General features: G+C 46.5%; 1 protein-coding gene across 1 annotated transcript in view; it reads right to left on the bottom strand.

Moving 5' to 3' along the window:
• The window catches only part of LOC146806121 (protein sel-1 homolog 3-like), a 412,689-nt gene that overhangs the window by 361,838 nt on the left and 24,811 nt on the right, over window positions 1-26,040 (bottom strand). Inside the window, exon 2 of the mRNA XM_085620586.1 lies at window positions 2,665-2,736. Within this exon, the coding sequence (XP_085476712.1) occupies window positions 2,665-2,718 (54 nt within the window). The 5' untranslated portion in view covers window positions 2,719-2,736. The remainder of the gene's footprint in view (window positions 1-2,664; window positions 2,737-26,040) is intronic.

Here is a 26,040-nt window from a genome sequence, read left to right on the forward strand (position 1 = left end):
ATTGCTTAGTTATATCAATTAGATATACTTTTAACTTGATGCATTTTGAGTTGTTCAATCTTTGTATCTGCCCATTCTACCAAACGATTAGCTCGGATGAGCCTTCTGCCCAGATTTTTAAGATCTAGGTTAAGCACTTAAAACAACATTGGTCATTCTTCCAACACAGCCAGCTATTTGAATAACTTATAGTAATGCGCATTTTAAGGCTGGACACGGCTACACAATCCTACACAATCCTCCTTTCTACAGAAGCTTCTATCCCTACATCTTACTATGGAGCTAAACACTATTTAGTCCAGGTTAGGTCTACAGACCCTTCAGTTTCAGCTCACCTATTGTTTGGATTCATTTCTGCATAGCTCTAATCATGTGAACCTGAAGCATGGAACAGGACCGGTCTCCCGTCCCTCACAAGTACAGGCCTTAACAAATTTGTCATACTGTCCCCCTAACACTTGAAGAACGTCGCTGCTGAAACCCATAAAGATCCTTAGATGCTATGTTTTAGTGTTAAAACTCCAATGCAAATAAAACAAGTGATTACTAAATATTTGATTATCTGTATAACCTAGGATGATAGAAACCCACATTGGTTCTGAATTATGCAGTTAAATCCAATTACATCATCCATCACAATGAAGATGGAAGCATTAGTAGCATTCACTCAGACCACCAAGAAATATTTAGTCAAAGTGAAGGGTGTGAAGGGTTAAGTTAGTAGTTGGCAAGGCTCAACTTTCCTTATTTTTTTGCCCCTTTGTCATGATTTTTCTCATTAGGAAGCTTCGCAGCCTTGCATGCATAGGTTACTGGATATTCTCTAATTATCTGCTTTAGTGCACTGTATTGTACTGTAATTGCATTTACTTAGCACTTACTACCCCATATGAAGCGATGATGCACCTTATGGCGAGTAGCACACTAACCCAAGTTTGGAGGTTCATTTTGTGGTTTTTGTTGTCGGTTTTAGTGCTGAGATCTCAGAAGTAGACCTTTCATACATTACCAGAGTTTGTTTTGGGGGGAATCAAAGAGGGTTAGATGCCGTACATAGAGGGATGTGAGATATTGTGGGGGATTGGTTCATGCAAATCATCAGTGGGGTGAATAGATACAATGGTGGATGCTCTTACTAGGAACTTAGTAGTCAGTGCTAGCAGGGGTTGGATATGCGAGTTTGTGTGGGTGATTGGTTGAATAAGTAGGTCATAGAAAACTTAGAGGATTGATAGATTATAGGCAAGTGGTTGCCAAATTATGAGAAGCAGGAGTTAGGGGCTATGGGTAGTTCACACAGATGCATATAGAATAGTAACCCAGAGGGTTGCAGCTTTGTATAGGAGTTGGATACCAAAGTGAAATTTGGAAAAGAGCAGAATGAGGGTGCAGGATATGTACAGGATTGTAGCTAGTGGATCATCATAAATCAAAATCCTTTTTGTTTTGTCCAGACATTATGCATTATAGTGGGAGGGGTTTGCTGGATTTAATGCATACTTGAACAGATGATGAAAACATAGAAAAAGTTAAGCATTTGAGTGTTTGATAGTACCTTGGTTTTACACCTGATTATACAGAGACTGGGTACGAAGATGATTATTCACCAAATAGGTTTGATTGAGTTTTCTTTATAAGATCTCTACAAGTTGTCCACAACTTTTGACTGTGGCCATATCAGGCTTTGTTTCTGCTGTGCAGAAGATAATGCATCTGCTTCAGGGAATCCATGATGGGCCGGTTGGGAATGGCCAGCTTTTAACCATTCTTTTAAATTCTAGATGGCTGTCATTCATGCCCTCACTTTTGCTGAGAGGAAATTCCATAATTTGGCAGCCTGTAAAGAGAATGTAGTGCCACCACCTGTTCGATTTGTTAGGTTAGATGATTATTTGTGGAGAGAGTCTGAAATGTAAGTTCTTGCGTAGGGAGTATTTGTGGATTTACAACTGGAGGAATTCAGGACCTTCACTATGCATTACATTTGAATGATACATAACTGTTTGAATGAAGATCTTCTTGTGACTGGTAACCAGTGGAAAGCCTCCAAGGTCTTTAGATGAAAATGTAATCTAGTGCCTGAGTTCTGAATTGTCTGGAGTCACCTTTTGTATTATAGATGACTACTATGATACAGACACTACAGAACATTTGAGTAATTAATTTTTAAGAGTGTGAGTGATGTTCTTGTTTGAATCTTTTATGCAAATCCAAAAATGTGAGCGTGTACACACAGCATTGCACTGCACCTCTGTCTAGGTTGGTGCTGTGTACCTGCCTATATGTTTTAGCTCCTTGCCCTCCACAAGCTGGACTACCAGGTAGAGACCCCTGCCATCTTCCCCCACCTCCAGTATAAAGACCACCAGATATTTACAATTATAATTGTGTGCCTGTCTCTCACACCACCTCCCCATCACACTTCTAGATACCTCAAGACAAGATAAGAGCACCTCTCTGGTCATTCACACACAACAACAAAATCCTTCCCACACAGCATCACATAAACTCCAACCACAAACTTCTCTAGGTGGTTGCTGGCACCCACCCGAAAATGCACTTTAGCACCCAACAATGGACATGAAACACTGTATTATAGATACAACACAATATAATTATGTTTTCAAATATAGAAAATGGAAGTCTATATTTATTTGTCCTTACCTGCCAGAACAAAATACACCCAGTCACGATCTTCATCCAGACTTCAGTTCCCATTTCTTCTAATGTCACAACCTAAGAAAAAACAAGAGAGCATTCATGTCAGTCTAGCAGAATGGCTCCTGTATCTCCTGCAGCCCATCAAAAACAGAGTGTTCTGATTCCTTAGATCCCACTCTTTAAGACTTTTCAGCACCTACAGACTTTTAGTTCTGCAAAGTATAATATATCATATTGTAGCAGTCATCATTGTGTAGTTATAGTCCTCGAACTTATGAAGTGGGTCACAATACTGACGGTCACCATACGAAAGAGCTTTGGCTCGTATGAAGTGTTCAGTCAATTAAAACAACTGGATACATTTGGTTTTGCAGGGTTTGGAGTGCAATATATAGTCTTTAGATTCCACCCCCACAGAAGGTATACTTAGACCTGTGAATTCTGGACATATAAGAAATCTTTTGGATGGACATTCGATTTTACCTATGAACAGTTCCAAATTGTAACCCACCCAGTAATGCCTGGGTTAGAAATTGCTCTTCGTCCTGACTCTGAAAGTTGATCCTTTCATGAAGAGGGAAGTAATACACCTTTTTCGTTCTGATTTGATCAGTATAAGTGATATTTTTAAATGCTCTGTGATTGTCCTGAAGAAGGTGATTAATAATTGATGTTTCACTAAAACACGCATCAACAGTTCTTCCACAGTTATATAGTATATAGACAGCATTGTTGTTATCTTTTTAACAGTTTTAAACATAAATGAGATATTGGATATATAAAAAAAAATCTTTTTTATTGTGTACTGAATTGTATGATTATCTGTACGATACTCTGTAGGAGTTTCAAATCCTTTGCACCAGCACTTAGATAATCTATTTTTAATGTTTTGAACACTATGGATGCTTTATTGCTGATGGAAAATAAAACATTCCTATGTATATTTTGATGTTACTACAGGCGTTTTCATTGAAAGGATTGTGAATTATTGCATCGGAATGTTCGTTGTTTTCATGTTTTGTTTCTTTATGATAATTGTTTACCTTTTTGGGATCCCACAGTTGAACCACACTTGAATAATAATTGAATGGCCTTTACACTTCCATCTTGTAAAACAAGTTATCTTGATTAGCTGATATCTACGGTGAAAAGGGATCTTTTTGTTGTTGACTGTAGTTATAGTTAGGACCATGTTTCCACAGGAAATTTATTTTTTGGTTTGCTAATAACTTTGGCGCCGTTTGTCCTATCTTCACAAACGATTTCAAAAAATGGTTAATCCACTTCAGATCCTTCCTAGAAAGTTTCAGGGTGATCCGTCAAGTGGGGCCAGAGGAAAAGGGGAAGTCCCAGAACTACAGCTACAGCCAAAACAGCTGAACCTAATTGCATCAAATTTAGCAGAAAGCTAGATCTTTACACAGAAAGTGTGGTTTTTGTGATTTTCTGTACATTTCAGTAGTTTTTGAGAAATTACTGTTCACAATGTATAGATATCTAGAGACACAGGACTGACAGATCAAATTATCTGATTGGCTGCCTCACATCAACAAAAATGTTTGGTAATCCTGAAAAAAATAATGATAAAGGATAAAGGAGGCAGATTCAGGATACCCTGACATCCTTATTCCTTTTAGGGAGGTTCCAGATAAACCACTCTGGGCCAAAAACAATGTATTTTTTGTGGTATTACAGGAGTACTGTTGTGTTGTGGTAACATTAAAGAATGTTTGTTTAGACTCAAACACACAGGTAGGCCACGACACAGAGGTTCACCAGATTAATTTTTTCCCAAGTCACTTATTGGCCTGGAGTCCCCACCCCCTTACAACATAATCTTTTAAAGGGGGAAGAGGCGTGAGCTCTGGGAGTCCCTTGGTGCATTGCTGGCTCCCGCAGGACTTCCGAGGATCCCAAAAACCTTTTAAAAAATGGACCTGGGCAATGCAGTGGGGAGGGTTGGCTGCTAGCAGTTGTTTGGATGCAGGAACCTAGCCCCCGGCCAGGCTCTGCAGCCAACCCCACACAGCACACAGCCCAAGACCATGCATAGCGATGTTGGATGTCCATGGCGTGTAAGGCACAGGGCCTCACCGCAAGCCAAGCCCTGCGGCCAACCCATGCTGCACACGACTGATGGCCTTGCACAGTGAGGGTTGGCTGGTCACAACAAGTTGGACGCACGGCCTGGTAACAGGCCAGGCTCTAGGGGCAGCTCAACGCCATGCATGGCCATACAGCAATCTAAATCCCATTGTGCTAGAATGGTGGACACGAACCCCGGTAACATATGTTGTTCATCTTTAAGAGCACTGACTTGTAGTCAAAGGTCTTGGTTCCTGATGGGAATAGCCCCTTCTGCAGGGTCACCCAAAAAAAGGTTTTGCCTTCCTCCTCCTCTTTTTGCTGATCTTGTTTGTAGCCTATAGGACTCTGGGCACTTTACCACTGCTAACCAGTGCTCAAGTGCATGTGCATTCTCTCTAAACATGGTTTGATTAATCCACAATTGGCATATTTACTTATAAGGCCCTAGTAAAGTAAATTAAACATGCTCAGGGCTTGTAAATTAAATACTATTAGTGAGCCTGCAGCACTGATTTTGCCACCCACTTATGTAGCCTTTTAAAACATGTCTCAGGCCTGCCACTTCAGAGCTTCCTGTGCAATTGACACTGCCATGTGGACTTGGAATTTAAAACCCCTTGTCAAGCTCTAAACTCTCCTTTTATTACATAAAGGTCACCCCTAAGGTAAGCCCTAGGTACCCCATAGGGCAGGGTGCTATATAATTAAAATGTAGGACATGTACTTTTTAGTTTTACATGTCCTGCTAGCGAAAAACTCCCAAATTCGTTTTTCAATATTGTGAGGCCTACCCCCTCCCTTAAGTTAACATAGGAGATTCCTTTTTACACCTAATAAGTGTAATTCCTAATTGGAAATAGCTAGAGCTGTCATGTTTAGTACTTATGGAATTATAATGATAAATCCTGTTTAACGGTAAAGTCAAATTTATTGTTACACTTTTAAAAATGCCACATTTAGAAAGATTCAACAAGAAAAAAGAAATTACCCCAACCTACAAATTACTTTCAGCATATTTTTTAACGCTGAAGTGATAAACAAACATAACTTTTGTTCAATCAGATTTTTATTAACGCGTATTATTTTATCAAAAATTCATTTGTTTTCTGAAAATTTATAAAGAGAAAGACATGTAATCATATCAATAAAGAATTACATCCAATATTCGACCAAACCATCAAGAGGAATATTATACCTCTTTAGAATCACGAAGAGCACTTTCCACTTATCACGGTCATTCGAAAAATCGCTTTCTTTCATTTTTAGAGACTTCATTCTCTGATTCGTCCGGGGAGTCTGATCCAAGGGAAGGTTCATCATCCAAAAAACAGGTGTCTTTTTCAGACAAGGGAGAGTCGCCAGCTGGAGATGCTAAGATGACTCCATGCCAGACAAATCATCATTGCACACAGGAATGAAGTCCAGTGAGAATCTAGACATTCAGAAGCCCTGATGAGAGTCCTTGCATCGTGAGGACTAGGACTCGAAACGCATTGGCCATTTTGTCACTGAGGAACTCAAATTAAATATTCACAGAGTTTGAGGGAGTCTTACTGTTTCCCCTTTTCTGTCCAATATTGTTCCCTTTGATTATGAAAATTTTATGAATTACACACTATGAACAGTTAGTGTAAAATCGTGTAAAAGAACTAATAGTCATTTATTTTGTTTTTGTTGTTATTAGTCATTGTGTGGTCTCATTTTGTGTAATGTTTAATGTGTATTATTGACCATGTGAAGTCAGTTGTTGATTGTTTTTGTCGAATAATGGATGTAATTCTTTATTGATATGATTACATGTCTTTCTCTTTATAAATTTTCAGAAAACAAATGAATTTTTGAGAAAATAATACGAGTTAATAAAAACCTGATTGAACAAAAGTTATGTTTGTTTATCACTTCAGCGTTAAAAAATATGCTGGAAGTAATTTGTAGGTTCGGGTAATTTCTTTTTCCTGTTGAATTTACGGCCCTACCTGATCTTTGTCCCATTGGGCCTAGCTCCTTTGTTGTTCATTCATTACATTTAGAAAGATTAAATGTTCCTGTTCTTAACTGGGTGTGCCTGCTGACTGTCTCTAATACCGTCTGGGGTGGGTGGCAGCTGGGCATGGTGCATTCCCTCTAGACAGCCACACACAAAGGGAGAGTAGGTGTGACCGATGAGCCATCCACATTCTAATGGGCCATTGGATGAATGGGACGGAGGAGATTGGCACAGCATCACACTCACACCTGAATAGGTTGTGTCCTGTCCCTACACAAATGACAGCTTTACCCCCTCGAGTGAGTTGGGAGACAGAGCAAGAAGTGAGGATCTCTGTGCATTCCAAAGACCCTTTTTGATACCAACTCAGTACACTTCTGGACCTGTGGAAACTCTGTCAGGAAAAAGGACTGCTGTGCTGCTGAAGGACTGCCACTCTGATGGACTGCTACTCAGGAAAAACTGCTTTTCTGCTGTGTTGACCTTCTCTCTCGCTGCCTGTTGCCCTCCTTGTCTGGGTGAGACGGACTTGAACCCAGAGTGACTCCAAGACAGCATTTCCTAATCTGTGCGCCAGAGCACCCCGGTACACCATCAAAATTAGCCAAGGTAGCGGCAAGCACTAACAAGAATTCAGTGCTTTGGAGGGGATATTGAGGTGTTCAATGGAGACGGTAAGGCCAGTATGAAAATACAAGCATGGAGGAAATGGAACGGCGCAAGAACAGTTCTGAGATGGCAGCAACTGAATTCCCCATAATACCATAATAAGACAACAGGAAATGACTGGGTGCTTGGAGCCAGTGAACATACTCTGCATCCCAGGACCAAGTTAATTGGCTCAGGCGTCTGCTTATTCGGTGAGGCCACATGCATAGAAGTTGCTCATACACTTGTGGAGAGACCCTGCAGCACAACAGGGACCACAGCAGTGGTGGCAAAACACTTTCTTTTTTTTTTTTTTCTTTTTTTTTTTTTTTTTTTGAAACCGTTTATTGCAATCTCAAATAGTTACAGGTATGGGCCTACAACCGTCTGGCCGGCCGCTAGAGTGGCAGAAGCATATGACATACATACAGAAAAATCTCTTGGCGGTGCAAAAGGGGTATATCAGGAGATATCAGTAGTGCAGGCCACATAACTCCAAACCCACAATACGGTTTCCTTTTGTCGAAACACAACAACACAAAAAAAACCACACCCGCAAGGCAACCCGCAATCCCAAGTGACAGCACGCGCTCCTTAAGTGGGGGACCCCAACCAATCGCCAAACTCTGAAGAGGGGAATGAGAACAGATCAGGGACTGGGGAACCACGTGCCCATGGCTGGGGGAGGGGGTCGGCTAGGGGGACGGAGCTGGTGAGGCAGCCGGCAGCAGTGGCGGCTCGCAAATACCCCCGCGATAGGCGTTCCAGGGGCCCCAGATTTTCACCCACGCCCCAGGCTTACCCCTCGCAACATACACCACCTTTTCACGAAACATACACCAATCCATGTGTTCTTTCCAGGCCGACACCGCCGGGGGCCTCTGGGATCCCCACAATTGAGCAATGTCACGCTTGGCTATCATGTATCCCAGAGTCACCCACCGCGTCTGCGGAACCGAGTAGTCAGTCGGCTCCCACACATTCAGCAAGCATCTCCTCGCTTCAGGCAACAGCGCGACACGCGTAACCACTCGCAGGACCTCGTGCACACCACGCCAGAATCGCTCCACCTTTGGGCATTCCCACAGAATATGCAAGAAAGTTGCCAAAGCACCACAGCCACGCTTACACAGTCCATCCTCAGCAAAGCCCATACGTAGAAGCCTTGGCCCCGTCACGTAAACCCGGTGGAGGATCTTAAGCTGGACGAAGCGAAGGCGAGCCGGGATGGCCACCTCCTTCGGAGAGGCCACCGCGGAAATCCAGTCCTCGTCGTCCAACTCCAGCCCATCGGCAACCCAGGCCTCGCGGAGGCCAGTCAGCAGGCCCGATCGGTCGTTGATCAGTTTTTTATATATAAGGGAGATCGTGCTGTCTGGGACATGGCCATCCAGCACTCTGTCCTCCAGGGGGGAAGACTCCGGAATGGACGCGACATCCGGGAAGACGGAGCCCAGCGCGTGGCGGACTTGTAAGTACCGAAAGTACTCACTGCCTTGCAACTGAAACTGGCAAAACACTTTCACTCCCTCCTCTCACAGCACTAGTTGAAAGGGAGACCCTCTCCCATGCCATGTGCCCTTCATTCATCAGTGTAAGACACAAAGACAGCCTGTGAACATTTAGGCAATCTCCATGACTATAAAGTAGTCACTTCGTTCACTCCCCTAACAGGAACAGAAGCTCAGTTTAAGCTGTAGAAATCCTATTGGAGTGGGTTCAAGCGGAGAGTGGCGAAACTTTACTCAAATGCTGTGGAAGAGGTGTGGCGCAGTGGCCAGGGCAACTGACTCCGGAACCCGGGGGCTCACGGTCAATCCCCGGTGCCGGCGGTAGATCAGCCCAGCACCACGTGACTCTGGGCAATAGCTCGCTTAATCTTCCCGACGGCCCCCAGCGCCTTGACACCTTCGGGTAATTGTTCACGCTTTACAAATACTGGACATTTACAAATGTTACTAGCCTTCCTGGCACACAGTACATACAAGAACCCTTTCCATTATACTAAGCAGGCACAAAGTAACAAGGCACCATGTCAGATGCACCTATACCCCCTTCTTTGCCCATCCAAATTCTCTCTAGCAAGGTGTTAATTCCCACAATTCCCCCAGGCCATCCAGTCAGTTTATGGGTTCCCACCTCGCTGTCCCACTATTCCTGTGCCAATTAATTGTCCAGCCAGAGTGATGGATTTCACAACAGCAGCTGTCACAGGCTATATGAATGACTTTTCAAATGCACAAATACCAAGTTAACACTGCGAATCTAACAGAAAAACACATGTAAATGATCAAGCGAAATCTTGGTAATTCCCATACCGAGCACAAATCCATATAATCTTTCTATCTAACCTACCCTCCTTTTCAGACACTAAGATAAGAGACCTTGCATGCTACAAGCCAAGAAGAGAGGCTCCTCACAAGTTGAGATGGGACTGGAGGGAAGAGGCGCTCTGCACACCCTGGAGAAGAATTCCTGCGCTCCGCAAGGTGGCACACACAAGACTGAGAAAATAGTCCCTGCACTGTGGGAAAGACCCTGTGCACTATAAAGTGAGCGACATGTGCCCATGCGACCCTTAAGAAAATATACCTGCGCAACTTAAGTGGAGTGATCCTGGCACAGTGCAAGGAAAGGTTCACTACATGTATAGGAGCCAGACTTATGTGGTCCATGGAGCCCAAAACCCACCTATAATTCATGTTGGTGGTTGACAGAAGCCCTGTGTCACTACCTTCTTTGGCATTCTAGGCAAAAGACAAAGGGGATTCCTTTATTCTCTTGGCTCCTTCCTCTACAGTCAGGCAGTACAAGTTAGGGAGCTCTGGAATAGGTGGCCCAGCACGGCTTAGTTATTTATTTTAAAAAGAACAGGTATTGTCCCTATGAGATGTTAGAGTGCTTTTACACGAGAAGCGAGGAATGAAAGGATAAGTAAGCATTTCCCACCAAGGAAAAACATAGGTTACATGAGTAGCAATAATAGTAATACATTACTACTATTCTGGAGATTAATATTGACCACCACAAAGCAGTTATTACAGTTTAAAACATATTTACTGTCTACAACAACATTTTACAGTGGGAACCCTACATATAGCCTCAGAAAGAGGAAGTAGATAATGGGTTACTAGTCTAAACCTGAGTCACAGGTATGTACCGGCGCCAATTCAGACCCCAACTTTCATACAACATCAAGTTACTTGGATTCACCCTGGACACCAAATACAGTCTCAAGGACCACACTGCCAAGGAATCAAGGACAGCCTGGTACCTTCAGACGGGAGGCAATAATGTGCAACAAACAAAAAACTAGAGGGCAGATGCAGACCTTCTCTATCAATGCAACCAGGATCGGAAACAACATTCCTGTATCAATCAGGGCCTCACAAACCATGCTCAGGAACGATTTAAAGACACACCACTTTAAAGACCATTACATCAAACTGCAGTAACAGATCACTTCTCTGAGAAGCTTGTGTCCCTCCAATCAGTTGTTGATACTGCGTGGGGCTCCGCAGTGGAGAGAATAGAATTCCAGTTATGATTATAGTACCTTCATCGGCTTCATCCCAATTATTTTCAGGGAGAAAATAGAAGTACTCTAGAGGCCGGGCTTACATACCACCACCCGCCCAAAAAAAGTAACATAATGGTGAGGCGTGGCTAACAGCCAATAGGTCAAGGGAGCCATGGGTCAAGAAAGTTTGGGAACCACTGCTCCAATGGCTTATCTGCTTGTCTCCTGTTCAGAAGTCTCAGGGACATCAAAGACTTCCAACAACCCACTACAGCACTTGGACTCTGCCGTCTGGGAGTCTTGACCTGCAAAGTGGTGCTAATCCAATCCTGAGCCCTTGGAATTGGATATAAAGTGCTGCTCAAGCAAAAATCCATGCATCTATGCCATTCCATCAACGTCAACGTATCGCCACTGCTGTGAAGATTGAGTGCATCTCATCGCCGACTGTGCCAAGCATTGCCTCAATTCCCGACACATCTTCGAGTTTGCGTGGCTCAGAACCAGCACATTGCCTACATCCCAAGGATCAACCTGCAACACATCGCCTCCTTTGCTCCTCGCATCCCTTCCTCAAAGTCGACACAACCACGAAGCAAGGTACTGTTTTCAGCGAACCAAGGCTGGTCCCTGTATCCAAACCATGCACCATAGTGGTCTGCCTGAACTTTTGGATTCGATAGCCAAATAGCCTCAGTTGACGCATTATGTTTTTAAGCACTAACTTTTAAGATATTCTTTAAAAAATCATAACTCTGGTTCTACTTATTGGATTTTTGTCGTTTTGGTCTTGTTTTGTTCAATAAATGAAGCTCTTTGTTTCTAAATAAGTGCAGTCTCTTTTTGTGGTGTTTCACTGTGTTACTACTTGAAGTGTTGCACAAATACTTTACACATTGCTTTTAAAATTAAGCCTGACTGCTCTGTGTCAAGCTACTAGGGGGTGACCACAGTTTAATTTAGGGTGTTTAACTGACTTTCCCTGACTAGGATTGTGGTTCCTGCTTAGACAAGTGTATACCTCTGCCCACCAGAAACCCAATTTCTAACCGTTCTATTTTCAATAAAGTCACATCTGAAGTTCCAGTTCTAGCTTTCCTCACTAGGGTCATGTCAGGCTCAGAGTGGACCCCCGAGTATGGTCCCAATGTGTCTCTGTCACCCATAACTTCATGCTCTGAAGGACGAACACAGACTTAACAAGTTTAGGGGAAAACAGCAGAAGGTGGGATAGGGAAATGCAGAAATACCAAAACACCAGACCGTTTTCGAACACTCAATGAAGTGACTGGCCACGTTATAATTAACCATAAACAGCATCAATCTTATGGTGGACTGTTTGAGAAGCAATTGCTCCCATCTGTTTTCCATCCTCATACTTTTAAAACCTATTCAACGGACCAGACTACATCTATTAGCCCTTAAATCAACTACAGATAGTCACCTATTTAGCTTCCTTAGGGTCATTCTACATATGAAAATAGAGTCCTGGAGATGGTCTAACAGATGCCTTTACTACATAGACCAAAACGTTGACAACTGCACCCATTTTCTATGTGATTGCTTTCACTAGAGAAACTATTTTCTGTATAATTAGTTGCAATTTCTTTATGTATATTGTGTATGGAATGGGTGACCACATAAGTGTCAATGAGATAAGAACAGCTACGAGAAATGGTTAAAATCTCGGTCACTGTGTGTTTATATGTGCAGTATTTTATGTACCCTTCAATTTTTCCTTCAACATAAATTTGTGTTTCAAGAAGTATACACCCCCGTTTTGTATTTTTTCTTTCGCAATCTTTCATGGATTTGGTCATGTTAAAATAAGGAATCATTTTTGAAAAATAATTCAATGTAAGCTACTGTTCAGAGCTTATTGCAGATGACTTCAAAACCCACCTTTGGAATGCTCCTCAATGGGATGCTCCTCCTATGGAATGCTCCTCCAATGGAATGCTCCTCCTGTGGGTTGCTGGCTGGTTTATTGCACCAACCATGGCGGGTGTAGTGCCCATTCCCATGGATTTGCTCCCTGTCTCTTAAGGGCGGACCCTGAACCCCCAAAACCAGTCTGGGTGTGCATGGCTCTTATTGTGGGTTGCTCCTCTTCCCCTCCAAGCTGCACTCCTCAGGCGACATAGCAGAGCTCCTTGTATAATGTCCATTCCTAGGGGTTGCTTCCTGACAGAATTTGTCAGAGCAAATCCTTTGTCTTGTGGCATTAGTTATCCCTATGGTCATAATCCTTGCTGCTCCTGGGTGGTCTCCTCAAATCACATGGGATGGCTGGCTGCATTAGGCTGGTCCCTGTGGCTCCTTGGTGGGCATCATATGCTACAACTGGTTGTACAGTGCCAAACTTCTGGTTTGCTCTGCTGCCACTCCTGGGCTAAAGCTGGTATCATTTCCATTCCAATAGATTTCTACTTGACCTTTCCAGGGTGGACCTCTCAGACCTGTCAGATTTTGCATTACAAATGTGCCACTGGTAAAACCATGCTAAACTGTTTCTGACTCTTGGAACCTGGCTAAAGGGAAGTAGTAAATTATTGCACTTCCCTTACTATGTCTGCTACGGCCAAGTAGAACTAAAGTGATTGCATGAACTGGGCTACCAGGAAGATTGTAACTTACTGTATTACTCTCCCTATAACCCATCTATTGAGCCAGCTAGAACTGTAATGTAATTAAACTGCCCATGTCTTGCTTGCACTGCCCATGCCCTCAGTTGCACAGACCTGTACCACTGTTCTCAGACTGTGATATCAAATGGAAGTGACCACTTAAATAGCAGTTAGCCTGACTATGTCTCTTATACTTAAGCGTCCTATTCCTCACTCCCTTCTACTTCAGCTACAAGAACAGGCTCAGCCACAAACATAAGGCAAGAGAACAACTGGGTCCCATGTACGACATTCTCGCTCCCTATATAGGCCATGTGACAACACTTTTCCAACCAGAGTAGTGTGCTTCCTGCCCACAAAAGTGCTTCTGCGCCACATCAGGGGTAAGATGCACTATATGAATGCAAATATATTACAACAGTAGTACGAGAGATCAGATCACTGCATGTTATAATGTACATTTTTACCAGGCCTGGGCTTTCACTAGCAACTGTAGGAAGTTGGCTCTCTATATAGTGTACTAAAACAAAGTATGATGTGCAGAGAGTCCAGTGGGTCCCCAATTGTTTTACAGAGGCTAAAGTAGATAATACAAACGCTCTCTTTTGTGGATGTGTGGGCGAGCAGTTAGGCATATCAGAGGGTAGTGCTGAGCATTTGTTCTTCTCACAAAGGCATTAAATCAGACACACGCTCAAAGAAAAATAACAACTTGTTTTATAAATATTTTCGAACCAAGAACTACGTTCCAAGGTAAGTATTGTATTTCTTATGAATTTTCAAAGATAAGCAAATAGTTCAAAAATGTGCGCAATTACGCACCATGCAATCCTATTGGAGGAAAAAGCAGGTAGGTAAAGCACATAGAACAGACAGTTGTAGGAGTTCACCTTCCGGGTTTAGAGTAGCAGGAAGCCAAGTTATATTGTTCTACCAACAGTTTGTCGGGTGCGTCACAAATTCTGCCGGGAGCAGGGAGTGGGTGGAGTTGGTAGCTGGCACGCTACAGGGAAGCTGGCCCTCCAAAGATAAGATGCACAAGGGGACTTGTGTGCTAGTCCGAGAACTCCCAAATAGAGGCTAGGGTCGCAATAGCCTTAGAGATAAGAGAGCACAGACGGTTTTTCGTTACCCAGGATGGGCGGGCTGGGTGCAGAGGAGGTAGGTTGGCCGACCCCTGTGCTTAAAGGTGTTCCTCATGGTCAGGACTGCTGGGCCACTCTCAAAGTGGGTCCCAGGGGTCTTGATGTCCCTCGGTGGCTTCAGGGTGAGACAGTTCACCTCGATTGTCAAGCCTTGAAGCAGCAGGCCAAAAGTTTGTGGCAGGCACTCAGTTTTCGGGTTGAGCAGCTCTTCTTTCTCCTCTTCGTCTTTAGATCTGTCTAATTCGAAGTTCAGAGACAAGGGGTACCAACTAAATACTCAATTTAGGGGGGCGTTAAGGGGAGTACCGGAAAGTAGCTAATGGGCTGCCTACCTATAGGGCGACTACACCCTCTATATGACCACTTCCTGTGAGCATAACCATGACCGTAATAGGCTAATTCTCTCCAACATAAGATGGAGGATTCTGAAAAGTGGGGTCCACATCAGCTGGCCTGCCCTAGGGGTGGTGCTGGATGAATGTGGGCACACCTACTAATCTATCTAATTTTCCCACCTGTCTTGCTGCCATAAAGGGGGGTCAGGACAGGGGGGTGGGTACCTCCACTATCTGGAGAGGTCTGGGGTTGCATATCAAATGTGGTAGGGCCTTTGAAGCTTACCATCCTGGAATGTCCATCCTTATAGGAGGAGGTGTGAACACCTCTGCCCAGAGCAGGCTTTGTTCCTGACCTCCGAGAGCGAAGGCTCTCACCTCAGGAGGTCAGAAACCTGTCTATGGCAGCTGGCTGGTCGAGATCAGTTAGTCAACACACTCGTATTTTTTATTTTTTATTTTACAGAGTTTTATATAGCGCGAACTTGACCAGAGGGTATCGGTGTCAGAGCGCGAGCACCAGTTCATTACATGAGGACACATTCATTAAGTAATTTGACCAGCATCACAGGATGTTGAGCGTCCTTGTCAAGACTCGAACCTGGTTCCCCAGCTTCGAGGTCAACCGCCCTAACCGTTAGGCCAACTCCTCTCCCCAGTAGTCGGTAGTAGTCGGTAGGTTTTCAGGGAGCACCTCTACTGTGTCCTCTGTGTGCATTTATTATTAAATCTAGCACTGGCATCAGTGTGGGTTTAACTAGACAAGATGTTTGGTACCAAGCACCTTAGGGTACAGTGAAGCCATTATGTTGCTGGGAAAATCGTAATGATGAGTGTCCAGCCCATGTACTCATTATGATTTCTCTGTGCACTGGTAATATCACCGGGGCATATCCACTCTTGCAGATATGCCCTCTCATGGGTAAAGTGCACCCTGCCTTGGGGCTGTAAGTCCTGCAGAAGAGGCGATTTAGCTATACCACATGTACTGCTTCGCAGGCATGGCACAGATGGATATGTGCCATGTCATCTCTCTGGTTTTATCTGCACCAAGACATGCAGGTTGCAATAGTTTGCATGAGCTTGGTGAGAGGCCCCTTAGGGTGGCACAGTTTGTGTTGCAGCCCTAAGGGGCCCTCTTTAGGTCCAATGCCCTAGGTACCAGGAGTGCCATTTACTATGGACTTGCACGGTATCCCAAAGAGTTTGCCAATTGTGGAACAATCATACAGCTTTGCTGGGTACCTGTATGGCAGGAACCCAGCACACTTTCAGTCAAAGTTGTGCCATATACCAGGCAAAAAGTGAGGGGTACTGCAACAAAAACCCAGTTTCCTACCGCAACCCAAATGAACTCATTACAAACTGATAGCATTGAATGTAGGTGACTAGCCCAGAACTGGAAACAGCACCCATGATAACAGAGTGAGGCGGGCCACTCAAAAAAAGAATGGAAGTGCAGGCGCCGTGCTCCTCTTGCTAGGCTGAGTGACACCTCCAGGGCACCAGTGAAGTGTGGTCACCCCCAAGCGCGTCTTCAAAAGATAACATATCCTTGTCATAGCATCGCTTGATCCCAGTGTTACATCCATTAGAGGTTTAGAAGCTTCCGCCACATGGGTTTACCCTCTAAATTCGAGAGCCCAGGTATCTTCTAAGCTCTTGGATTCACATCCTACGAGCAGCAGATGTTCCTCCTCTCATCCCAACACCAACTGAGCCCACCCGACCTCTGGCCGACCTTTGCTTCACAACACCCTGCAACCTCAGGACTATCCGCATGACTCAGGAAAGGGTCCATGGACAGGAAGGCCATGCTGGACACCAGACTAAAGCATACAACATGGCTGCACTGCCAAGAGTCTGGGGAAAGCGACTTGGAAACACAAAGGAAAAGTAAGACCGCTTAAAACCTGGCAGGACTTTGGGCTGCATGATAAAAAGAGGAAAAACATGTGCCCAGAGCCTGCTTTAGCTGATACCGTTTGCAAAATGCTCCACTGACAGAAAGATTTTACAAACTGGATCAGCAGCAAATTCATCGAGTGCAGTGTTCGTGCAGTGGGCGCCAGGGGCACAGCTTCAGGGGGTGTTCGGGGTGTTATACCCCCCTAAGAAATGTATTTTGTGATAAATCGTTTTTATTTTTAAAAGTTTTTATTAAACCATATGCAATATACAGAGACAGCATCAAAAAGCGCAGGTGATTGAAAAACATCAGAACAGCCCGCGCCTGCTTTGCACAGAGTCATCGTCAGTTTTGTGGTGCATAGTTGGGCGCGGGTGCTCAGGTGCTTTCAGTCGGGCATGGTGAGGTGTCCGTCGGATTCCACCGGCAATTTTTAGACTCACAGACAAACACACACACACACACCATGTCCCTCTCTCTGTTTGGAAAGATTTAAAACCCTCAGAACCCCTACAAATCTGTATTTGTCTCCCTTTCATTGCCCCTTTAGCCTCTCTCACGCCCCTGCTTTTCGTATACTGTATTTTATCATTATGCACCAGAGTGATTGTTGGGAAATCTGAGGTTCAGACCCCCCCAGTTTTACTGAGCCAGCTACGCCCCTGGTTGCAGCATGTACATGGCTGCTGCAAAAGCCCCACTAAATATCACGGCTCCTTGATAACGTCCCCTCCATGTACCACCTGTGTCAGCTTTACCCTGTTTTTTTATTTTATATTCTGGGACTTCTAGTCCTGGTTTTATATTTGGATAAACAACATTAAGAGTCCTACAATGCAAGGAAAAAACGCAGATTAGAGCGGCTTGTTATGCATGGACCTCGGAATCTTGGCAGCTATGCTACTTGGTGAAGGTGGTAAATTGGTGCGGGGGCTTTGCTGTGGATGGAAGAGGCAGGGCGGGGAGAGGCCAGAGCAGGCGAGCGCCCCACCTCGTGCAGGAGCAGAGCACCTAGGTGGAGGGTGGGGGAAGCAGCTGCCTGGAGCCCGCAGCACCACCCACGGGTCCATTGTTTCAGGGCCTGGAATCACTACAGCTGGAGTTTGCAGACCTGGTAATACCAGCTCCTGAGACACACGGCAAGCTGGAAAGCCTGCAGAGGGCTGCCACCCAGAACCCCCAGGCCCACCAGGCTGTCGAAACTTGAGACCCCCTCCCCCCTGCAACGTACATGTACGGAGGGACACCTCACGTTCCGGACCCAGTCAGGAGGTCTCAGGCCTGGGGCCCGTACACAGTGCCAGAGGGGCCCCCCGGAGTTCGGCCCCAGAACGGGGCTGCAGGGGCCATTGTTACGTCACTGATAGGAGGGACACAAAATCCGCATACAAGCCAAGCACGTGGCATCAGCAAGCACCCAGTCCTTAATGTGGGTCTGTGGTTGCAGGTGGGGGCAGCAGCACTAACGCTTGGGTACCAGCTCTTATTTTTCATTATCAGACTTAGACGCAGAGCAAGAGAGAGAGAATGACAAAAAGAGGAAAGAAGGGGGAATAGAAAGATAGAAAAATAGTTGAAATAAACAAAGCAGGGATGAGAAAGAACCTGAAGCAGGGCCAGGGGGTGTCTGGTGGTGGGAGAAAGGTACAATGAGGCGGAATCAAGACCAGGAAGCCTTGAAATTCAGCACCGCGGACATTCGGCAGCGCCGACGCTTCTGAGAAAAAACTTCGGTGTTCAGTACTTATTATTTCACAAATGAAGCACTACAAGCAGGAAGAACGCAGGCCAGGCACAAGAGACCCGAGGATGATCCCTGCGAGCACCAGTGCAGGTGAAACACAACACCGAATATATCTGCAGTTTGTTTGCAAACATTCATATGTAAGTTACGAGCCAGGATTAGCGAATCCTCAGGAGCAGGGAAATAAAGGCAGCCACTAATCTCCACAGGGCTCCGAACCGCAAGCCTCGCAGACGCTTCTCCCTGCCCGGAGCTCCTGGGTGAGAGGGAACCAAATAAAGGCCGCCACTAATCTCCACAGGGCTCCGAACCACAAGCCTCGCAGACGCTTCTTCCTGCCCGGAGCTCCTGGGTGAGAGGGAACCAAATAAAGGCCGCCACTAATCTCCACAGGGCTCCGAACCACAAGCCTCGCAGACGCTTCTTCCTGCCCGGAGCTCCTGGGTGAGAGGGAACCAAATAAAGGCCGCCACTAATCTCCACAGGGCTCCAAACCACAAGCCTCGCAGACGCTTCTTCCTGCCCGGAGCTCCTGGGTGAGAGGGAACCAAATAAAGGCCGCCACTAATCTCCACAGGGCTCCAAACCACAAGCCTCGCAGACGCTTCTTCCTGCCCGGAGCTCCTGGGTGAGAGGGAAGCGGTGCATGGCACACAGGTGAGACCAGAGCGCAAGTCATATTTGCACAGTATCACAGCCAACAACACCTTTGGCAAACCTAAATGTGCCAGCTCCACTCTAATGAGCACAGGAGGAACAATGTGAGCCTGGCTGGAGAGGACATCCGTCTCTGTCCAGGAGACTGTGGGGAGGCCCTTCCAGCAACGGACGTCTGCCACCAGGAGCATAACGCAAAGTGATGCCGCTTCACCCGCGCGCCACAGGGACTGCGGGGCCTGCGCTATCTCCCTGTCTGTGGCGGCATGCACTACCTTCCTGGCTATGGGGGCCTGCACTACCTCCCTGGCTGCAGAGGCCTGCGCAACCTCCCTGGCCGCGGGGGCCTGCGCTACCTCCCTGACCGCGGGGGCCTGCGCTACCTCCCTGGCCGCGGGGGGCTGCACTACCTCCCTGGCCGCGGGGGGCTGCACTACCTCCCTGGCTGCGGGGGGGCTGCACTACCTCCCTGGCTTCAGAGGCCTGCACTACCTCACTAGATCGCAGGGGGCTGCGCTACCTCCCTGGCTGCAGAGGCCTGCGCTACCTCCCTGGCTGAATAGGCCTTCGTTATCTCTCTGGCTGCACAGCCCTGCGCTACCTCCCTGGCTGCAGAGGCCTGCACTACCTCCCTGGCTGAATAGGCCTTCGTTATCTCTCTGGCTGCACAGCCCTGCGCTACCTCCCTGGCTGCAGGTGCCTGAGCTACCTCCCTGGCTGCAGGTGCCTGAGCTACCTCCCTGGCTGCAGGGGCCTGAGCTACCTCCCTGGCTGCAGGGGCCTGCGCTACCTCCCTGGCTGCAGGGGCCTGCGCTACCTCCCTGGCTGCAGGGGCCTGCGCTACCTCCCTGGCTGCAGGGGCCTGCACTACTTCCCTGGCTGCGGGGGCTGTACTACTTCCCTGGCTGCAGAGGCCTGCGCAACCTCCCTGGCTGCAGGCACCTGCGCTACCTTCCTGGCTGTGGGGGACTGTGCTACCTCCCTGACTGCAGGCTGGCTGGGGTTGGTGGTAGTAGGACCGGATTAGGACAGTACTATCTATCAAGGGAAACCCAAGGATCACTGGAGGCCTGGGGTAATAACTATATTACAGCAAGCACTGGTCCCTAGTAATAATAAGTATAATGCAAAAGACACAATGTTAATTTAATAGTTCAATAATAAATGAACAAACAAGTTATTTTTTTCAAAGAAAACATACAGAAGCGCAGTGAGTGTGGGTGCATCAATAACGTGCTTGATGCTCTCTTTTCGAAGTGATACACTCAAGTGATAAACCGTGATTAATAAATATATCAGTAAAGCACGAATCCTATGCCCGTCAGGAAAATTCCATGTAAACAATCATATAGGTCTGCGTTTTTTAAGGTCGATGGCGTTTCGGTCCAATTATGGATAGTAGGATCATCATCAGGACTCAAAGAATTGTAAGCCTGAGACCGAGAGCATCAAGAAGTGCACTAGTAGAGGCTCTGCGGTTCCCAAATAATGAGTCCCATCAGGGGACAATGGCAGGGAGCCGGGGTGGGCTTGTTAAGAACCGAGGTCTGGCAGCAGGACAGGACGCGCACTGCCGGATGAAGTGGGAGGATGCTAGTAATAGGCAAGAGCGGCGGTCCAGGGTCGGGCAGGGGCTACGGTCAGCCAGGACGATGCAGAAAGTGCCGCGTGACTTCAAATCGGTCCCAGCGGTGAGGCGGAGAAATCCATCGAAAACGTTAGGCGATTAGGAGCACGGGCGGTGGGTGCGGCAGGTGCAGTGGCACCATGGCCAAAGACCTGTGGGGCCCTCTAAACCCTGGTTATTGTTGTATTTTATAATTCAAACAGCAATATGTATTGATAGTTACAGTATTCTATGTGTTTAACATGTATATATGTGACTGCATAAATAAGTAAATCTTTTTATCATAACTATTTATCTACAATTGCTTCACTATTGAATTGCAAAAGTACAAGACTTGAAAGACGGAGTTTATTTAATTCATCTTTAATCTACATATACTTACTACCTTTATGCATCTATATACCTTCCATGTACTTATGGATCAATACATTTATTACTGTTCTTCGAATTCAGCATATCCTACCCTATTTCTCACCCTACACCGCTCTCAATATATCCTCTACCTCAACTCTCGGAGTCATCTCAAACCTCTTTCTACTACTCTTTCCAATACACTACCCTTTTTCTCACCCTATAACTCTATCAATATATCCTCTACCTCTGCTCTCTCATTCACCCCAAACCCCATACCACTACTATGATCCCCAAAATAACTCTTCCTAAACTCTTCCCTACTCTACCCCTCCTTGCATCATCTCATACCTCTTTTACTATTCCGATCCCCCCAAAAAGCCTTTCTGAACCCTTCCCTGTGACTCTTCCCCCTTCAAACCCCTTTAACCCATCCCAAGCCTCCTCCTACTACTATAACCTCTAAATCAAAATATAAATTAAAAAACAAAAATGTCTAAATCCTTCCCTCTTCTATCCCTCCACTATCCTCTTCAATCTAAATAACAGACTAACATGCGGGAACCCGTCCTCGCACACGGGCACTTTTCTGGGGACTTCAACCCCACCAGGCACAGTAGCAGGTGCCGCCAATGCGTGTTACCCGTGCCAGGAGGCGCTTAAAGGCAGCTCAGGGCTCCCGCAGTGCGGGAGCCCGTCATCGCACACCAGCACTTTTCTGGGTACTTCAACCCCCACCAGGCACAGCGGCAGGCGCCGCCAACACATGTTACCTGCGCCAGGAGGCGCTTAAAGGCAGGGCAGAACTCACGCAGTGCTGGAAGCACGCAGGGGTGTTCGGGCAAAGCCCTGGCCAGGGGCGGTCCCGTCTGGGCCCGTAAGCAACAGGAAGAGGCAGGGCTGGGCACCCCCTCTTGGTTGGACATTTCAGTAATTATCTCACTGTTCCCCTATGGAGTGGCTGGCACTGAAAGTTTGGCTGGCACTGTAAGTTTGGCTGGCACTGTAAGTTTGTGGCATTCACTGCTTCCTGCCCTCTTGGTAAATAGTTTTTTTGCTTTCTATGTTATCCTGAAAACAAGTCACTGTTTATACTAAATTATGGGGAAAAGGAAACATCCTAGCTCTACTTTAGCTAAGTCCCCACCAACATCTCGACAGTCTATTGTGAACTGTAATACAGGGGCAATAGGGCTATTGAGAAACAAATCCTCAGCGTGGAGGAAACCCTAACTACCTGCACGAGGGGGGCCATGACCTGACAAAACCGTGTTCAGCGTCTTCAACCGCTGCTCAACCCAGTAATTACCATGCGGTGAGATCTGGCACTCCGGGTAAGGATGAGAATATTTCGAACTCCACCTCACCGGGCACTTCAAACTCTCACCTGCCCACTAAACACCCCAAAATTCCTAGAAGCCATATTGAAGATTTCTCCCTGGCTCCACGTGAGGGAATTGTAAAGGCCAAAAATAAGGTACCTGTGCAGAAGCAGGCAGCTACCCCCAAGCCTCCCAGAGCCGGTAATAAACTGCTGTCAACTGCACCACTGGACCATACCTCTATGGCGGCATCAGTACAGGTTTTGACAGACCTTGTTAAGACTTCTTTTTGCACCTTTACTGACAGACTTAAAGCTATTGAATGTGCTGTATTAACTTGCGTAGAGGGATTGGGGACGATTAATCCTCACTCTGGTAGCCAGCACTCGCAAGGGGTTGTCATGGAAGCGCTGAAAGATCTTCCTAATAACATTGGCTTAAACCCCAGACACTCCATAATTTTCCCACCACCACAGACTATTCCAGGAAGTTCTAAACCACCTAACTGTTCCCTGACAAATCTAGTGTCTCAGATCCAACAAGCACCTGCCACAGAAATGAGTAAGTCTCCTATATTGAGGGCCTCACCTCTCTCCCCGTTCCTACTCACTCTCCGTCTAAATGTGATCGAGTAGACCTCACCCCAGCAGCGACTCCTTATGTGGTCAATCTGGTCAATGTACCAACCCTTCCCTCTCCTACCCAAGAACCATGGGACTCGTTGAGAAATAAATCTCTTAATTGGCTAAATACAAGAGTTGGGTTAGGGGTAGCATTTCTTGCAGATTTTAAGATGGCTAGACGGGGCAGGTGGGTTTGCAGAGGTGAATACAACAAAATCTTTGGGTTTAAGGTTTCTGAACACACAATGAAAGACAGAGACAAAAAGGCACTGACAAAATCACAACAGACCTAGCTGAGGGATAAATCCCTTAAGGACGAAATTCCTCACTCACCTATGGTGGCATGCTTCATCATTTGGGATTCTCCTCCCAGAGGAAAACCTAGTTCCTCTGAGGGCTACAACCCCCTCTCTGAGAGGGAGGAGCACAGCGCAAAGAATAAAATAACGTGAGTGAAGTGATGATAAAACTAGCTAAGGAGAACTAAATGAATGCTTTATTTGGAAGTTCTCGCTGCTAGGATTAAAACCAGTGCACCTGCGGTATGGATTTAAACCGCATGTGTGAGGTGAACGATTGTGGTCGACATGTTTCAGCCGTACTGCCCCTTTCTCTGACAAGGCTTTCTTCAGGACCTCAAAGATGCTGCTGCTAAGTGAAAAGTGTAACAAAAATGTGTTTCTGGAGAACTCAGAAACACAGAACCAAGTATACTTGTGGTTCCTGTTCCGTAGAAAGTATCAATACCTGTAACGACTGGGTATGTTACTTCACCTCAATCTGGCGACAGCTATGGGGAGGGGGCACCGCTCTCTCCGTCGATACCCCAGGCATGTAGAGTCTGCGACCGGAGGGTTGGCAGAGGTCCCAAATTATTTCAGGGGGATTGTGTGGTGCTCTCTTTCAAAACTACGGCACTGGTTAATGCCATACTAGGAAGAGCAAGTTCAGTGTTTTTGAACCAAAACTAAATCTTTGTCCTACCCCTTGGGTTTTTCTATCAACCATCTCCACACCCCTCTATACAACCCAATACGCTGACACAACCATTTTCTCAACCACAATCACTGCTCCAACCACCAACATCTAATTTGAACTATGTATGCACTCTTATGTATTCTATTCTGACCTCTAACAGGTTTGATTGTATCTCCTCCCTTACCGGGGTGGACTGACTGAGGATAGATACCCAGAATGGAGTTAATTCCAGTGGATTTCCCCCTATAATTTTGACCCTTGTTACTAGCCCACCAAGAGCCGATAATCTAATAAATTCCAAATAAATGTTGAGCCACCTTCATTGAGGAGTGAGGTAAACTCTGACCCAACAACATTAAGTGTATGAGCCATAACAGTCATATGCTGGAATGTGGCGGGGCTCCATAGTAAGCATAATCTGCCAGAATGGTTAGGCTTTACGACAGGTTTTAATATTATCTGCTTACAGGAAACATGGGCCGTCAATTCATCTGAATGGCTTTAAAACATTCCATTCTCAAGCCATTCCATTGAGACATGGTAGTCCCAAGGGTGGTCTTTGTACTTATGTTTCCAATGAACTAGTATCCTCCAATATAGCTGTAAAGTTTTCTAACTCTTTCTATAAAATTGTCTCCATAGAACTTTCAGTGTCTTCTTCGCTGGTATAAGTAAATTTTTATAACAATGCCCCTTAACTAGACATATTGAATGTTTTAAGTCAACTTGACGTTGATCTGGAATCACTAACCTCTAAGGAGTCTACAGACAAAATCCTCATATGGGGGGTAGACTTTAATATTCAACCGAACACTTGCGCCTGCTCCAGGACCCCAGAGTTGGTGACCAGCGGTGTTTCTCGTGGGGGTGCAGCTGACTGGGGCATCCTTGCGTCTCCCTCGCTGGCGGACCACTCCACCTGCAGCTGCGAGAGGGGACTACGTTTCCCAGCAGTCCCAGCTCCTTGTCCGACGTCATTTCCGCCGCCAGTGCGCCCGGAGGTGCTAGATAAACGAGAGCTTCCTCGGCGGAGCGGGGGGAACAACCGAACACTTGCGCCTGCTCCTGGACTCCAGAGTTGGTGACCAGCGGTGTTTCTCGTGGGGGTGCAGCTGACTGGGGCATCCTTGCGTCTCCCTCGCTGGCGGACCACTCCACCTGCAGCCGCGAGAGGGGACTACGTTTCCCAGCAGTCCCAGCTCCTTGTCCGACGTCATTTCCGCCGCCAGCGCACCCGGAGGCGCTAGATAAACGAGAGGTTCCTCGGCGGAGCGGGGGGAACAACCGAACACTTGCGCCTGCTCCAGGACGCCAGAGTTGGTGACCAGCGGTGTTTCTCGTTGGGGTGCAGCTGACTGGGGCATCCTTGCGTCTCCCTCGCTGGCGGACCACTCCACCTGCAGCCGCGAGAGGGGACTACGTTTCCCAGCAGTCCCAGCTCCTTGTCCGACGTCATTTCCGCCGCCAGCGTGCCCGGAGGCGCTAGATAAACGAGAGCTTCCTCCACTTCGCGGGACGCGCGCGGGCGCCGCCGGGCTGAGCCCGGGCAGAGGGCGGGCCGTCTGTGGCCATCAGGGGCAGACAGAGGCAGGGCTGGGCCACCCTCCTTTGCCGGCAACTATTGTAATTTTCGTGGGTGCCGTACAACGAGTGTGGCATACGGCCACGTGACCCCTGTGAATACAGTCCGGACAAGCAATTTCTTCACCTGTAACAAAGGTTAGTGTGCGCATTTATTCATCATGGGGAAAACATCCGCAAACCCCTCCGGTTCGGGCCCTAGGAGCTCTCCCATTATTACGTCGGCCCTAGAAAGCA

This window comes from Triturus cristatus, chromosome 8 (genome assembly GCF_964204655.1).
Source record: "Triturus cristatus chromosome 8, aTriCri1.1, whole genome shotgun sequence".
NCBI lineage: Eukaryota > Metazoa > Chordata > Amphibia > Caudata > Salamandridae > Triturus > Triturus cristatus.